Source organism: Panthera onca, chromosome D2, assembly GCF_046562875.1.
Source record: "Panthera onca isolate mPanOnc1 chromosome D2, mPanOnc1 haplotype 2, whole genome shotgun sequence".
Taxonomy (NCBI): Eukaryota; Metazoa; Chordata; class Mammalia; order Carnivora; family Felidae; genus Panthera; species Panthera onca.
In genome coordinates this window covers 56,619,232-56,635,415 of record NC_138349.1, presented here as the reverse complement: position 1 = coordinate 56,635,415, position 16,184 = coordinate 56,619,232, and the positions used below count along the sequence as shown (strand labels likewise).

General features: G+C 42.9%; 1 protein-coding gene across 1 annotated transcript; it reads right to left on the bottom strand.

Annotated features, from left to right (window-relative positions):
• Positions 1 to 573: 573 nt before the first annotated feature.
• On the bottom strand, positions 574 to 15,887 carry SAR1A (secretion associated Ras related GTPase 1A). Its single transcript, XM_060642545.3, has 7 exons — positions 15,761 to 15,887; positions 11,966 to 12,039; positions 11,721 to 11,840; positions 10,987 to 11,052; positions 7,619 to 7,722; positions 4,429 to 4,560; positions 574 to 3,057 (listed from the first exon to the last, which is right to left on the bottom strand). The coding sequence occupies exons 2-7, from the start codon at positions 12,021 to 12,023 to the stop codon at positions 2,941 to 2,943; spliced, it is 597 nt and encodes a 198-aa protein (XP_060498528.1). The 5' UTR covers positions 12,024 to 12,039; positions 15,761 to 15,887; the 3' UTR covers positions 574 to 2,940.
• Positions 15,888 to 16,184: the final 297 nt, after the last annotated feature.

Here is a 16,184-nt window from a genome sequence, read left to right as displayed (position 1 = left end):
ACGTTAGTTTCAATCACAAGATGCCTCTAATACTTTTAGTACTGGGTCAAAAACAGTATGTTGCATTTTGCTTCCCATTCCATTTGTCCCATTAGTTTTAAAATCTCTTTTGGGCTTTCTAAAAACAAGGCTTCCTGCAAGCCTAGTAAAGGCACAGGCACACATTTCATTCCTTCCGCTATTTTACCAAATGTAGCGCTCAACTGAATCTCTCCAATTCTGTATAAGATGATGAGTGATAAGCAGCCAAACGGGATCCAGTCCTTGCTAGCATGTTAATATGAGATTTTGCTAAAAAGTCCACTACGTGCATCCTATTACCGAGATGGCCACCAATCCCGGGATCAGCACATGTTCCAAGCCTCTCAGACGATAACTAAATTCTTTGGATGAAGTGTGTGAATAGGCGTAGCTTTTTTTCCCTCCTGGTAGCAAAACTTGTCTTTCGTATCATCTGTAACTATTTCTTCCTGTAACTAGGAAAAGAACTTCTGCTTTCCCACCTCCAACAAATGTCATGTTCAAACTCAGAACAAGCCAATACAAACAAATAAATAAAATGGAACAGGATAATAAGTTTAACTTTTTATTAAAACGCTTAGGATACAGATTGACCTTCTTTTGTAAATGACTGTTTTACTTTTCCTGAAATAGGACATATATGCACTCTGATAAAACAGAATGAAAAGTCTCAATTCATGGGAGTTCTTGTACAAAGCTCTGATCCTCACTGTTAGGAGACAAGCTCCTCACGTCAGCTTCTTTTGCAACCTTATTAAAGGAACAGTGTTTTCTGTGGAGCAAGAAACAGACGGGTGCCAGTTGACTTTTCAATCTCCTCTTTCTCCAGTGGCCAAAATGCACCACTTTCACAAAGAGCTGCGCTGTGTAGAATCCATAGTTTTCTAGCTTGCTACAAAGTGATTAGGGACAAATAGGAAAAAAACAAGAAACAAGAAAACTAGCACTGCAATCATACTTCTCATGTCTCTGGATAAAGAAGTATGGGTTACCTTTAGCCAAAGGAAATTAAAAGTATGCATGTTAACGACCTAGTTCATTCACCATTAGCTAGATTTGTTCATTTAAGGCTTTCACCCCTTTCCAAACCAACGAATTTTGTCCTAACCCAGCTATGCTTGCTAATAAATGAAAGGCATGCTCTTCCCAGATTGATCCTTCATTGAGCCTCTGCACTGGGTACCCGGCAGTGGAAAAGTATGCTTTCCTAACAAGTCAGTGGTGAAGACTAACACTGAGAAATCCATTAAAGAACAATACTCTCCCCCCTGCAATTTGTCATCCACACTTTCCCTGCCTTCGCATTAGACACAAGATTCTACTGAATTTAGTTGAATCCTCTGCAAATAAGCATCATCATCACAATTTTCAATTCTGAGGAAACTTCTAATCTCTCATTAAAGGAAAAAACGAAGATATCCACCCATCTTAACAAAGGGTCTAATATTGGTTAAGATCATGAAAATCCCAATTTTACAGGTGACACCAAGAAAAAGGAATGCTATAAAAATAATCCTCACACTACTGGGGACACTGAGGCTTTTTATACTAAGGTCTTCCTGACAAGTGACGCTGGCTCAAAAAGAACACCACCACACAAAGTTAAGATTAGAGTTTCCGCAGCTTACTTCTGGAATGGAGAAAGGCAATTTCATACCAAAAAAAATAAAAAATAAAAAAAAAAAATCATCTAGTTACAGATGTTAACCTTTAAAACACCAAAAAAACAGGTAATCGATAAAAAGAGCTCACGAACAGTCCAATAGAGACTAAATCCTGCAAGTGAAGATTTTAAAGCCCATTAAATAAATCTTTCCTGGATCCAAACAAATGATACAAATAGCAGATTTTTTAAGTTCTCAACTCACAGAATTAAGAGCCCTTCAGTGGCTAACTTTGTCCTCTGCGATTCACCGATGCAGAAAATTCTTCCCTAGAATCTGTGCAAAAGTAACAGACACACACCTGCGGTGTAGGGCAATTCGGGAGGTGTTCTCTTTTAGGAGGCAAACGTCATTTCTTATAACTGAACATCAAACAGGTGTATGAAGAGAAATGAAGTTTCCCAACAGTATAAAAGCAAAGCAAAAGCAAAGACCAGCTGCGGTTTGCAACTCTGTAAGTAAAATAAGAAAATAACCACTCTATAATTAACCCCTCCACAGTGAGCAACCTGCTGTACATGCCCCGACGAGGAAGGGGCCTGGCTGGCCACAGCGGACACCTCCTGCAACTGCCAGGCCCAAGTTCCGCCCTTTTCCACTTCTCTGAGCAGAAGGTGGTGCCCACCGCAACAAGGCAGGCAGAGACACGGGGCGGGGCGGGGGGGGGGGGGGGGGGGGGGGGCTTCTCTCACTAACCTGTTATCTCAACACAAGTGAGTTCACCTGACTGAGCTCTGGCCTCCGACGTGTTTTGGTGCATAATTTTATGAAGTCTCTAAAGGCCATTCACTAGATCATGAGGAGGAAAAAACAAAAAAAAAAAAAAAAAAAAGAAGAATAGAAAACTCTGGACCAAGTAAATTCTGAACTCAAAAAGTGAAGAGGGACACCAATTACATTAACAACGCTTTCTTTAAAAAATAGAATCACTTTCTTTTGAAATCAACCACAGTGGTGAGACGTGTTTTTCTTTCAGGTGCCCCATGATGGCATACAGCTTTACCCAGCAGATCCTGCCAGCTTCCGAGTCCCGGGACGCTGACCTGCACTGGCATGTGGGGCAGCGTCACCTCCCAATAGTGTGGAGAAAGCACATGTCACCACTGGGCGATGAGAGGGCGGACAGAGACTCTTGGCTTCTCAACGCCACACACGGTTGAAGAGCTTTCCTTGTTCTATTAGAAAAGTTCATGAGGAAGCTGGGAATGGGATCAGTCCAGAGAAGTAAAACTCTTTTATTTTCACTGTCCAAACATCAGTCAATATACTGGGAGAGCCAGCGGAAGCCCTCGCCGTAGCCTTGCCTCTTGAGCACGCTGCACATGAACACTTCCATGGGGCGGGCATTCAGCTCCTTCAGGGTCACGTTCCCCTACGAGAGGCAAAACCGAGAAAAGCCTGTTAGTACCCCCATGGTGGAAGAGGCTGAAAGAGTGATCACAGGAATCACTTTCTCCATCCCTCAAAAACAGACCGAAGTAGGGATTCATGACAGAAATGCGGTCAAGGCCATACACATGACTTCCCCAGGGCTTCATGCTCTCAGGAGAAAATAAGCGGCACAGTTCTAGTCCCAGACTTTCTTTGTAAAGAGAACGCACAGACATCTGGAAAGTTATGGCAGCAAACCAAGACAAAGGCCACTAGGTCCCACAGAACCAGTGTGTTCTTTGACGGACAGAAGTCCCCAAGACTGTTCAGAAATAAGGACATTATCAGGAACACAACCATTCAGAAATCTACACTGATGACAGGTTACGTCGAGAAAGTGAAGAGTCTTCTTTTACACGTAACACTCATGTAAAAGAGGGGAAACTAAATTAAATTAATTAAAGCAAGCGTTTCTAGAGAGATACTGCTAACCAAAAAGAGACAAGACTAAGAAACCATGTAAGAAAGTCAGAAAGTTATCAGTGATCCCAAAACTGCAAGCTGAAAAAGCCAGAATTCCTGCTCAACTACCACTGATACGGATTTTTCTGACAAGCGCTTCTCTGCAACAGAGCTCTCCTACGTGGGGAGAGCACAGCCTACTGATCCGAAGACTTGGCTTCTATTCCTCAACTCATCTTCAAAATGGGGACAACAATCCTACCTCTCTTAGCAAGGAACACTGGGGATAATCCAGTGCTGGGTTTCACTGCTTGGAAAGTGATATGAAAGAAAGATCACTCTTCTTCATAACCTGAAATCTCCAGTCAAAAACAAAACTGATTTCTGGTTAAGAAGGCCTCCTTCAAAAAAGATTTGAGGGGTGCCCGGGTGGCTCAGTCGGTTGAGCATCCAACTTCGGCTCAGGTCATGATTTCGCGATTCGTGAGTTTGAGCCCAGCATCAGGCCCTCTGCTGTCCACGCAGAGCCCACTTCGGATCCTCTCTCCTCATCCCCTCCCTCTCCTTGGCTTACGCTCTCTCTCAAAAATAAACACTAAAACAAAAAAAACAAAAAAAAAAAAGATTTCTCTGAATTGGGTTTGAAAGGGAGTCAGAAAACTCTTAAATGCGTCAGTCTGCCTTTCCTACCCATTTCTTCATCCTCATATACCTGAGGAAAATCTCATGAGAAAACTGAAAACACATTCTCCCGCCTTCAGAGTGATTACAAATCACTGACGGTAAAACAAACCCTAAGCCCAGTTAAACTTTTGAAAGACAAATAAAAAAAATCTAGATAGCAAAACATGTATGTTTCAAAAGCTGTGAGTTTCCTTTGTAATAGGTCCCCTGAAGATTTTTCTCTTACCTTTCCTGTGGTCTGTCCATAAAGCCCAAATATCTCACGCAGTTTTTCTTCACTGATGGCATCCGTTCTGTCGATCTTGTTACCCAAGATAAGGATTGGCACGTTGGATATTGTTTCATCAGTCATTAGAGCCTAAAGACAACGTAAAAGCTAGTTGAGGAATCTATGAATGCCCACCAGATAATGAAAGCAACTCTACCTTTCTCTTGTCTATAAAGCATCAAATGTGAAGTGAAAATCTGATCATCTTTTACCTGAGCAATTAACAAAATCTTGATATGATACAACACTCTGAACATAAGGTAAGAAGCCCCTACACATTACTTTGACGTTTAAAAATCCCCTAAGAGCCTCCAAACAATTGCAACTTAAGGCTGGGTCTATTTACAAGGCAGGAGAACTTTCCCAGCCTTAACTCTCAGATCAGTCACCCAGCACAGACCACCCTCGGGCTATCCACTGCGCGGTCCTAGAAGACTGAGTGCTCTGGCCACAGGAAGTCCCCAAGTAGTCACCGAGTGCCCCATGTGTGCAAACTGTCTCTGCCACTGAGAGGGATACAAAAAGAAGGGGAAGACCTATCTGTGGCCTCAAGAAATCCTCACTCTATGTTCATCCATCTGTCAACAAAGCAAGGCAAATGGATGACTAAGTGTCACAATGAACAGGGACAGAATATAAATACTGAAAGATATTCTGGGAAATCAAAGGCGAGGAAAATGATGGGCTTGAGGAAAGTCTTAGCGAGTCTTGAGGAACCCAAACTAAGCTCTGAAAGAGGGGGCAGGATTTGGATAGGTAGAAAAGAGGAGAATATAAGCAGTGGCTTTACAGTAGGAAAAGAATTCAGAAAGTCACAAGGAGCACTGCCTGCCTTTATGCTGACACACAGTAAACAGAATGGGAAGGCATGACTACCATTATGGTGCCAGGGTGAGAAGTTAGCTGCGATCGATCCTAAAGACCCCAAATCCAGAAGCTCCTGGATAGAACCTATGTGTAAAAACACAATGAATTCACAGAATCTGTGCTCAGGTAAGAGACAACAGTCTAGCCTAAGATAGAAGCGTCCAAGGAGCAGTGCAGGCACTCTGGGGAAGGAAGATAAGAGGTTGCCCTCTAGATGAAAAGACAGATAAAAGAAAGGCCAGAGCTGGCAGAGATCTCAAGCCTGGGAATCCAGTGACCACTGACAGGAAAAGCTAGGAAAACAGGAGAGCCGAAGGGATAAAGGGGAACACACCTTGACCATCTTACGTTCCAGGAAATGTTAGACAAGATCAGAGTAAGGATGTCATTCATTCATTAAATACTAACCAGACGCCAACTGTAAGTCTGACGCTTTACTAGGTGCCAGGGTTTCACAAAGAAACAAGACTAGGTCCCTACTAAGTTCACAATCTGATGACAAGACCTACAAGAAAACCAGTACAGACCACAGACACTGATAAGGCGGCAAGACTAACCATCTCAGAGGTCAGGGAAGGCTTCCTAGAAGAGGTCATGGCTGAACTCTGAGATCTCTTAAAGGGTATTTTTTAATTTACCAGCAAAAGGGGGTGGGGCAGATGAGAAAGCCAGGCAGGGACAGCCACTTGTGCATACTGAAGGAAGGACGAGTTGTTCTCTATTTTTGGAAGATAGTTCAAGGTAGGTAATAAAGAGAAAAGCAGCTGGAGAAATAAAACAGAGGAAAGATCAGGAGAGATCTTACATGCCATACAGATTTGTGGATTTTATCCCAAAAGTGAGAGAGCTATTGAAGGATGTTAAGTAGGCCAATGACAAGTCTGAAAAAGTTCCTTCTAGCATTACGGCATGTGACGGGGGTGGGGCGGGGGGGAGGGGGCAGTGAAATCTATAGTAATTCACAGGATCTAGACCATGTGTCCAGGTAGACAGTGGGGATGAGTTCCATTCCGGAAGACCAGAATTGGTAGGTAGAGTTGTCTAGCAGGTAGCGTCATGTATGAGGCTGGAGCTCAAGAGAGGTTTAAACAAGAGAAATCCATTTGGGAGCCACTGGTATGTGGGTGGCAGATGAAGGAATGGGAGTGACCTGGACCAGCCTGGGAGAAAGTACAGACCCTGGGGAACACCGAGATTTAAGGGCTAAGCAGGGGAATGGGTGCTCGTGAAAGAATCTGAGAAGTATTAGCCAGAGAAGGCACACCAAAACCAAGAACGTAAATGGGAGTCTGAAGAAAGCGAGAATACCAGCGCCAAGAGGTCGAGTCAGGGAAGGGATGCCCTACAGCGAGTCTACAGAGATGAGAGCTGTAGATTCAAGAAACACACTCACAAATAAAGGTGACAGGTTCACAGTGCCAGAAACAAGAACGCAGAGAGACAGTTACAAACCAAATAAAAAGAGGCACAGGGTGAAGCAGGAGGGATAACAAAAGCCACATGACAGGAACTGTCAAGTCAAGGAAATGCAGTGTTGAGGAGAGAGAAAACTTGAAGCGAGTCCTCGATAGTACCAAATGCTGCCGGCGACCAAAACCGAACACCGAGGACAGCCTGTGATCACGTTGGCGAAGTCATTCGGTGCAAGGGTGGGCAGCCACAAGGTGAGGACCCAGGTTAAAAAACATAAAGAACTTTAGTATCTCTCCTAAGGCTGCATTATGCCATCGCTTCATACACAGTGACCACATGTGAAAGGAAAAGGGATTACTTATGTTGGGGCAACTGGCATAAACTGGGCGGTGTCCGAGCAAACCGGACACAGTCACCCTATGATAGATATCAACAAAGTTAACTGACTCAAGTTCATGCTGAGTTTCCTCAGGACACTGAAAAGCAACGTCTTAGCTTTTAAAACACTCTCTTCCTGTAGCCAGGACTGTCATCAAATGTTAACTGGAATGACAAAGTATTGGCACTACTGAGCTGTATGTCTTAAACGAAATAGAGGCCAAGGGGACGCCTGGGTGGCTCAGTCGGTTGAGCGACCAATTCTCGGTTTCAGCTCAGGTTATGATCTCACGGTTCATGGAATCGAGCCTGCGTCGCACTCCACGCCAACAGCGAGAAGCCTGCGTGGGATCCTCTCTCTCTGCCCCTCCCACGAGTATGTGTGCACACACGTTCTCTCTCCCTCTAATAAATAAATAAACTTTAAAAAAAAAAGAGAAAAAGAGAGAGAGAGAGACACAAGCCGAGAAAAGAAAGACTATAATCTTACATTCAGCTCAACTTTGGATTCCATGAGGCGAGGGTGATCTGCACAGTCCACCAGAAAGACAATCCCATTAATTGCTGGGAGATAATTTTTCCAAACCCGGCGTGCTGAAAGACAAAGTTTACAGCTGCATTGATAAAAAAAAAAAAAAAAAAATACAGATTTTTGAAAAATCTCTCCCTCTATATTTTTTTTTGCCCGAAAATGGGCAAATCTTGGCTAGGTTTCAGTAACAGTCGACTCCACATGGATTCTCCACGTCCTAACCGGTATGAAATCAGAACCGAGGGTATACACTGACGGCCCATGAACTAAATCTGACTTTTTCCAAATTCAAAAGTCAAGGTATTCTGCCAAACTGTAACACCTGGCAATGCCGCACACACCCACCCACGCATCAGTCATCAGCTGGAACTGTGGCTGCCCCTTCAGACGATGTCTGGGCTCCAGTTTGGCAAAGCTTCCACCGCTCCCTACGGTCTGTCACCCAGTCACTTTTACTCAAATGACCTACCTTGCCCCCGAAGCTGTTTGCAACCTCTGAGTTAAACTCCTCAGGATGCCAATTACCTATCCACATACCTACAGTCTCAATTTAGTTCCCAACTAACCAATGCGTGCTTGTACTGACACACTCACCTGCTCTGTCCTCAGAAGCCTGGGTCTGACAGGTGGTTGAAGTTCCCAGGCAATTATCCCAGGGTCCCATGTTTAAAACCAGCATGCCTGGGGTTCCTGGGTGGCTCAGCTGGTTAAGTGTCTCCACTCTTGATTTCGGCTCAGGTCATGATCTTACGGTTCGTGAGTCAGAGCCCGCCATTGGGCTCTGTAGTATGGAGCCTGCTTGGGATTTTCTCCCTCTCTCTGCCCCTCCCCTACTCGCTTGAGCTCGTGCACTCACCCGCACTCTCCCTCTCTCTCAAGATAAATAAATAAACTTTAAACCAGGATGCCTTATAAATTTTATTTTTTTAAGCCATGAAGTGGTAAACATTTGGGAAGCAATGCTTTAATTGTATTATAATTTCTAAGCCATTCATTTCTAGTACCTTCAATGGGATGAATATCATCTCTACATCAGAGTTAATATTGGTTAACTCCAGGGATGCCTGGGTGGCTCAGTCTGTTAGGCATCTGACTTCTCAGGTCAAGATTTCAGGTCCCAGGAGTTCGAGCCCCACATTGGGCTCTGTGCTGACAGCTCAGAGCTTGGAGCCTGCTTCGGATTCTATGTGTCACTCTCTCTCTCTGCCCCTCCCCTACTCACGCTATCTCTCGCTCTTAAATAAATATAAAAAAAAAATTTTTTTAATATATTGGTTAACTCTGAAGAGTGGGATGGGGAAGGAGAGGCTGGGGAAATTTTCACCTTCCATATTCCTAAGTTGACTGTATACTGAATTTGTTACGCTGAGACTGGACTACTTTATTTTTTTAAAGTAACCTCTACACCCAACAGGGGCCTCGAACTCATAACCCTGAGATCAAGAGTCACATGCTCTTCTGACTGAGCCAGCCAGGCACCCTGAGCCTGGACTACTTTTATACATTAAACATTCAAAGTTTTTTTAAAAAAGGAAATCTTCATATGTATAGCACTTTAGTAACTTCTGTAAAATGGTAACTAAGTTATTATGATAAGTATTTCTGGTAAATAAATTTTCCTCAAACAAAACAAAACTATATAAAACACATTTCCCTTCTTTATCAAAACCTGAAAGCTAAACTTAACACACCAAATAACATAATTCTCAGTTCAGGTGCCTAAAAACTTCTACACCTGCATTCTCCAAATGGTCTCCGTTCATCTTATAATTATATTATCTGTGAATTTAAATCCTTTGAAAGCAGAAAAGCCACCACACGCCCATTTCTACCGCAATGAAAATAACACAAACTCATTATAGAGAAAAAGGATACGAGACCATCTGTAATCTTCCATGAAACACACATACGCTAATGTTTCTGTATATATTCTTTCAATCTTTTTTCTGTACAGGTATTTTATGTGATAGTGATCATACTACATAAGATTCTGTGGGCTATGTATTTATTCATTTAAGTATTAAATGAATAAAATAAATGTAATTCTATGTTAATGAAATGACAGAATACAAAATCATCTAGATCATTCCTTAGCCTTTTGATTAAAATTACCAAAATTTTAACCACTGGCTAAAGGGTGGCTCAAGGTGGTTGAGTATTCAACTCTTGATTTTGGCCCAGGTCACACATAATCCCAGGGCCATGCGTGGGCTGGAGCCCCATGTCTGGCTCCATGCTGAGCATGGAACCTGCTTAAGTTTCTCTCTTTCTCTCCCTCTCCTTCTGCTCCTCTCCCCCTCTCACGTGATCTCTAAAATTAAAATAAATGAATGAATGAATGAATAAATACATAACTTGGCTAAACCATTAAAATTGCCAATATTTTGGGTTTTTCTAACTACATTTTTAAAAAGCTATATTAGATTCAACCTAATGAATGCTCCAAAAGGAGACTTCTCAACTGAATTTAATAACAAATGAATAAATATGACAGAATTTCAATAGTTTCTTTCTTCTACTTTCCCAGAATATTTATTCCTACTTCTTAAATGTTTTTACTCCTACGCTTAGAGTCTTGTCAAATGCAAAGTGAGTGTCCACCAGAAAAATACCCCATTCTGTAGATTTCTAAAAACCACACAAGATATCTGATAGGAATCTAGGAACTAAACGAACACAGCCTGCATAAGGCAAAAAGCACTAAGGGAACAAGAAAGTGGAAAGAAATGTCCTACCAACCACCCCAAGAGGACAGATTATACAAAATAGATCAGAATGGTCACAAGTAATCCCTGTATTATATTTGCAACTTTGGACAAATCTGAAATTACTTACAAAAAGTAACAATTTTCTACATACTTACACTCCACTGAATAAAGAAGAGAGACATGATTAAATCTGATATGTGAGTGATGCTGTACTGGATCTTGTTCAAGAAGAAAAATGTTATAAAGGAGATTATGGACACAATTGACAAAAAGAGAAATCTACACTACAGAGTAGATAAAAATAAAACTTCCTGGGTTTGATAACTTAAATGTTAATATGTATTACACAGAGAGGGAGACTAATAAATCAGGGCAAAAGGTATAAAGGAGTAGAGTTCTCTGTATTTATACAACTTTTGACAAGTTTGGTATTACTTAATAAGTAAATAAAACGACTTCATTTAAGTAATAAGATCTCAATCATAATTTAATCACAGCCTAAGAGGTAAAAATGACACACTGCTTAAAAAAAAAAAAAGAAAAAAAAAAAGGGAGGCATAAAAAGAACCAAAATGGTGACCCGTAAGTCAATACCATTCTTCCACTGAGTTGTCTTACCTTGCTCATGCCCACCAAGATCAAAAGTTGTAAAAGTCATTCCAGCAATTGTCAACTCTTCTGAGGCTGAAAAATTGTTAAAACAGAAAAAAAATAAACTTCATCCAACAAGGCTCAGCTACCAGTATTGTAAGCCAATACAAATGCAAAACCTAATGAAGCTTTTACTTTGTCAAGGATACAAGAGTGAAAATATTCTGAAATTATTCTAAAAAGCCAAGTTTTTTTCTCCAAAGTGTTTGCAGCTCCTTAGAAGTAGATATGGGAGGGGCACCTGGGTAGCTCAGTCGGTTAAGCTTCCGACTTCGGCTCAGGTCATGATATCACAGTTCGTGAGTTCAAGCCCCGCAGTGGGCTCTGTGCTGACAGCTCAGAGCCTGGAGCCTGCTTCAGATTCTGGGTCTCCCTCTCTCTCTGCCCCTCCCCCACTTGCACTCTGTCTCTACCTGTCTCTCTTTAAAAATAAATAAATATTAAAAGAAACTTAAAAAATAAGTAGATATGGGAAAGGTGTTGTTCCCTTACAGAACTAGTGAAAATAAATACTGACAAAGTTCCAGAGGTTGAGACTTAGAGGAGTATATGACCTGAGTGTGTCCTATAGGGAATTTTTTCAAATGAGCTGTCTTTCGGGACCTCCGTTAATACAAGAACTCCATCGACTGGGGATTCTTCCCCCAACCCTAACATTGTCCTTCAAATATCAAAAGGTCACCTGGTATTTTCAAACCTACTCGGATGTAGTGTTGGAACATGCTGGCCCAAGCGGTCATCTTTGAGCATGTGTAGAAGAGTGGTTTTGCCTGCATTGTCCAAACCCAAAAATACAAGTTTTCCAGATTTCTTGTAAAGCCCTAAAAAAGAAAAATATTTTTACATATGTTTGCTTTCTACATACCAAAGGCTGCTTGTATTTAGACTGTTGGAGGAAATGTACAAAGTTTGAAAGCTCTGATATATTTTAAGGAAATGGCTTTACCTAGGAACTGGAGCACACTGCTGAAGCCATTGTAGATCCACTCAAAGATGAAAGACATTATTAATGCTTCCTACCTGTATAAAATAGGAAAGCGGCAAACATTAGCTTTCTGAATGCTAGCACAGTTCTGGAGAAGTTAACTCTTATTCTGTAGCCCTGATGCATGTTTACAGTCCCATGTTTTCAGGCCCAAGAAAATAAAGGATTTTGCACCCTGGAGGGAAGTCTCTCGGGTCCTCAGAGCTGCACAAACTCCTGGTTTTCTAACAGTCTTTAATGTATGATGCTCCAAAGACTAGGAGTTACAGATAAACCTTCCTCTTTTACTGTATGACTTACTCCTCCAGGCAGCCGCTCGTTCACATTTCTCTAGATACATCGCTGCTGTCTACCCGTTAGCAACACCTCTAGGAAATCAGTCCCATCAATAATCTGGATCAAAATGTCACATCAATACACTAAGTAGAAAATGAGAATGCAAAGCACATTAACGTGAATGAAGAGCATATTAACCCTTCCTGGTAAACAGCTCTGAATAACAAAGTCACCCAAATCCTATCGGCTGACATAATTTGTCCTGCTCCACTTAGCAATGTTATCTTTCTTTAACAACATTTATTGAACCTCTCTTGCAGGTATGTGTCTCAACTTACAAAAAGAGACAATATCACTATTTTGGAGAGTCATGAAGAAATAAGAGAATCCTTCCGTAATGTGAATAATCAAGACCTAACTCATTTTACAAATATGGATTTTCTAAAAATAAGAATACTCAAAACAAAAGATGACTCAAAGCTACTAAAAGGTCTAAATACACTGGTAATAAGTGGGGTGCCTGGGTGGCTCAGTTGAGCGTCTGACTTTGGCTCAGGTCGTGATCTCGCGGTTCGTGAGTTCGAGCCCCGTGTCGGGCTCTGTGCTGACAGCTCACAGCCTGGAGCCTGCTTCAGATTTGTGTCTCCCTCTCTCTCCACCCCACCCGTGCTTGTGCTCTGTCTCTCTCTGTCTTTCAAAAATGAATAAACATAAAAAAAAAATTAAAATACACTGGTAATAAGCAAGAGGACTTCTGAAAGAAATTAAAGAGGGTAAGATCCAGAGCCAGTGGTGGTGTTAAAGTTTCTCAGAGTCAGCATTTTCTGGTCACTGAACTTTTGCCTCAATACCTCAGACTTGGTGCAGAATAAAAGAAAGATCCCCCACTTTCACTCCTCTCTCCATCAGCAAGAGCATCTGAACACAAGGCTATACTAGATGTGACCAACTGCTATCAAATATAACTTTCATGAATTTTTGTTTCTTTAAAATAATAAGCAAAAATTCACTTTTGTTACTTTTACTAGTGACCTTAATAGGCGTATCCACAAAAACACACCTATATTCTTCAAAGAATGCTAGATTTTAAAAAAATTGAAAAATGAAGACAATATGTGTTAATTTTCTTTTTTCTGTCCAATAACTGGGGTTTGTTTTTAAATCAAGCCTGATCTATAAACTTTAGGGATTGCTTAATGCTTATTTTCTATGACTCTTCTCATGGAAGGCCAAATGAAGCTTGGGAGTTTGGGTGAGGGTGAAGGCTAAGGCAAAAGCTTTTATATAAAGGTATTAAATAAGTTTTTTTGACCTTTTCAGTTACATTAAAATATACTTTGGCAGAGACCAAATTTAGCACGTCAAATAATGTGTCTGGAAACTCAGTCTGCACTTTCAGAAGTCCAATGAGTTATCTATACTTACAAAGCTCCTGTTCTTAAGTTTCCACTGTAGGTAAGTAAAGGAACAACGTGCCTTTTCTCTGCAACCCCCCAAACCAGTCATCCTTCCCCACTTTTCTCAGTCTACCACTTGGGAGAAGCACGGCTCACCTTTACAGGGCACCTCTCATTAAGAGTACTCCCACTCTGATCACTCCTTTAAAACCCACAGTTACATATTCACTTGTACTACACTGGTTTGCAATCAATACTTTATGGACTCTCTGAAGTTTTACCACATCATTTTAGAATTATCCCCAATTCAATGACTTCTCCAAAGGTGACAAGGAGAAAACCCCACTTTAAGGAATTTTTCATGATAACTGAACTAGTCTGATTTTCCAATTCACCTTCCCTTGACATCCCTGCTTAGAAAGTCCTATAAGCCTTCCCTCCAAAATGATCTATGGAATGCTTGAAGAAACTCTTCAGGTGATGTTGAAAAATAATAAAAACCATTACTGGACCCAAAGAGTTGCACTATTTGGCCACCCAAAGTTAATGATACGTCTTTGATGGCTCTTCCATCCATGAGATCTTAGGATTCGCACCCCTCATGAATAGTTTCACGGTTTTGTACAATGCCTGCACACACATCTCATTTCAACCTCACACAACACCTTACTGGGGAGGAGTCCTTAGCCTCAGACAAGGATGCTGACACTTCTAAGTCAGCTGACTTAACCAAAACTGCTCAACTAAAAGAAGTATCAGTGCCAAGACCAAAACCCTCCTTCTTAAATTCCAAAGCCAAAGCTCTTCTTGTTAATATCACATAAAATTCAAATCCAAATAACAAAACGGTTTTTAAAGGAACATTAAAACTTCCTTAACCCACGAGCTACACAGATGATAATCTTCTGAAGTTTTCTTCCTTACAACTTATCACACCTTCTGAATGGTATTTTAATAATGGTATTTTAACCATTCAAAAGGGCATTTTAATAACTGGCATTCTATTTCCTATCCTTGATCCACCCTACCACCTCACGGCATCTTATGGCAAATCAGAGTACTCTAAAATCTAAGAACTCCAAACTAACACAAAAGCACTGCCAGTGTATCCAAAACTGTGCAAATTTCAGGACTGATTGAAGTCAATAAAAGAGGAGCACTAGCCAATATATACACTACTTTCTATACATCCTCATTACTTCTTACACATACTCGTTACAACTTTGACACACCATTCCAGACAGATCTGGGGTAGCAAGCTTCTGGTTTTTTAGCTAAGAAACTATGCTTAGCTGCAGGGTAAATGTCAAAGGTCAGCTCCAAGGCAAAGCACCGCAAGTCCTCTATCACGACCTAAGCAGATGGACTGAGGTAAAGGAGAAAACACAAGAGCAAGGGAGAAATTACAAGAGAGACAAGTGGGCTTCTGACCTCTAGGCTAGAATCATTAAAACATTAATCTATACCAAACGTACCAAACGTGCATGAAGTCATTTGTCGACGCATTGAAGAGAGGGAGGAAAAGAGGAAGGTGGAAGAAGAAAATACAGGGTTCGACCCAAGACCTCAGATAAAACATAGCTGAAGGGTGGGGGGGCGCGCGCTGGACTAGGAGCCAAGAGATCCGGTTCGAATGCTCACTCTTGCTCTCTGCGAGGCCTTGACCAACTCACTGCCTCGGCGAGCTTTATTATTCCCCAGGTTGCAAACCAAGGATAATCATCAAGGACTCCCACCCGCCTGACCAAGGGCTGTGAGGCTCATCCGAGACGAGATGTGAAATCGTTTCGCAAACAGGAGCTCACAGTACAGACAAGAAACCTGTTATCCCGCCCAGCCGCTTCGGGACCCTCGAAGGAATGCAGATCGACCCGATATCCCAGGGTCTGTCAGGAAACGGAGCAGACCGGCCAAGTCGGCCAGTCCCCACCCAGAACCAACCCCGCGGCCCCGCAGAACCGCCTGCGTGTCACTTCCCCCCCACCAACCCCGCCTGCGCCGGCCTCCGCCCCGACCCTCCCCGCCGTCCGCCCCAGCCCCTCCCGCTCCCCGGCTCCCTCCCTCGCAGCAGCCCCCAACTCACGGCCGAGGGGCTCCTCCGGCAGCAGCGGCGGCTTCGACCCTCCCTCACACCACACAGCCCAGCAGCAACCGAAACCGCCAGCTACTCGCCGGATATACGTAACACCCCCTCCCCCGGGACTTCCGGGCGCGTGCCTGCCCCGCCCCCTCGTAGCGTCACTGCGCTCTGCAACGCCGGGGCCGCCTACCGACCACTCGGGCTGAGGAGGGGCGGGCCTCAGAAGCGCCCAGCGATCCCAGGGGCGGGCCCGGCTTGGCCCCGCCCCCTCCCTTTTGGACGGCTGGACGCGCGAGACGTGGCAGCGCTGGGGCTCCGAGGGCGGGGCGGAGTCTGGAGTCTTCGCGGTGCGCCTAGACTCCCCCCCCCCATCGCCGCTTCTAGTCCGACTGCTTTCGCAGGCGCTCGGGCAAAATCGGGAGCGGTG

Coding starts and splice junctions, on each gene's coding strand:
- SAR1A (XM_060642545.3), bottom strand. CDS start 12,023: ATGTCTTTCATCTTTGAGTGGATCTACAATGGCTTCAGCAGTGTGCTC. Junction 11,841..11,965: donor CAGTGTGCTCCAGTTCCTAG/GTAAAGCCATTT, acceptor TTTCTTTTTTAG/GGCTTTACAAGAAATCTGGA. Junction 11,053..11,720: donor TGTTCCAACACTACATCCGA/GTAGGTTTGAAA, acceptor ACAATTTTTCAG/CCTCAGAAGAGTTGACAATT.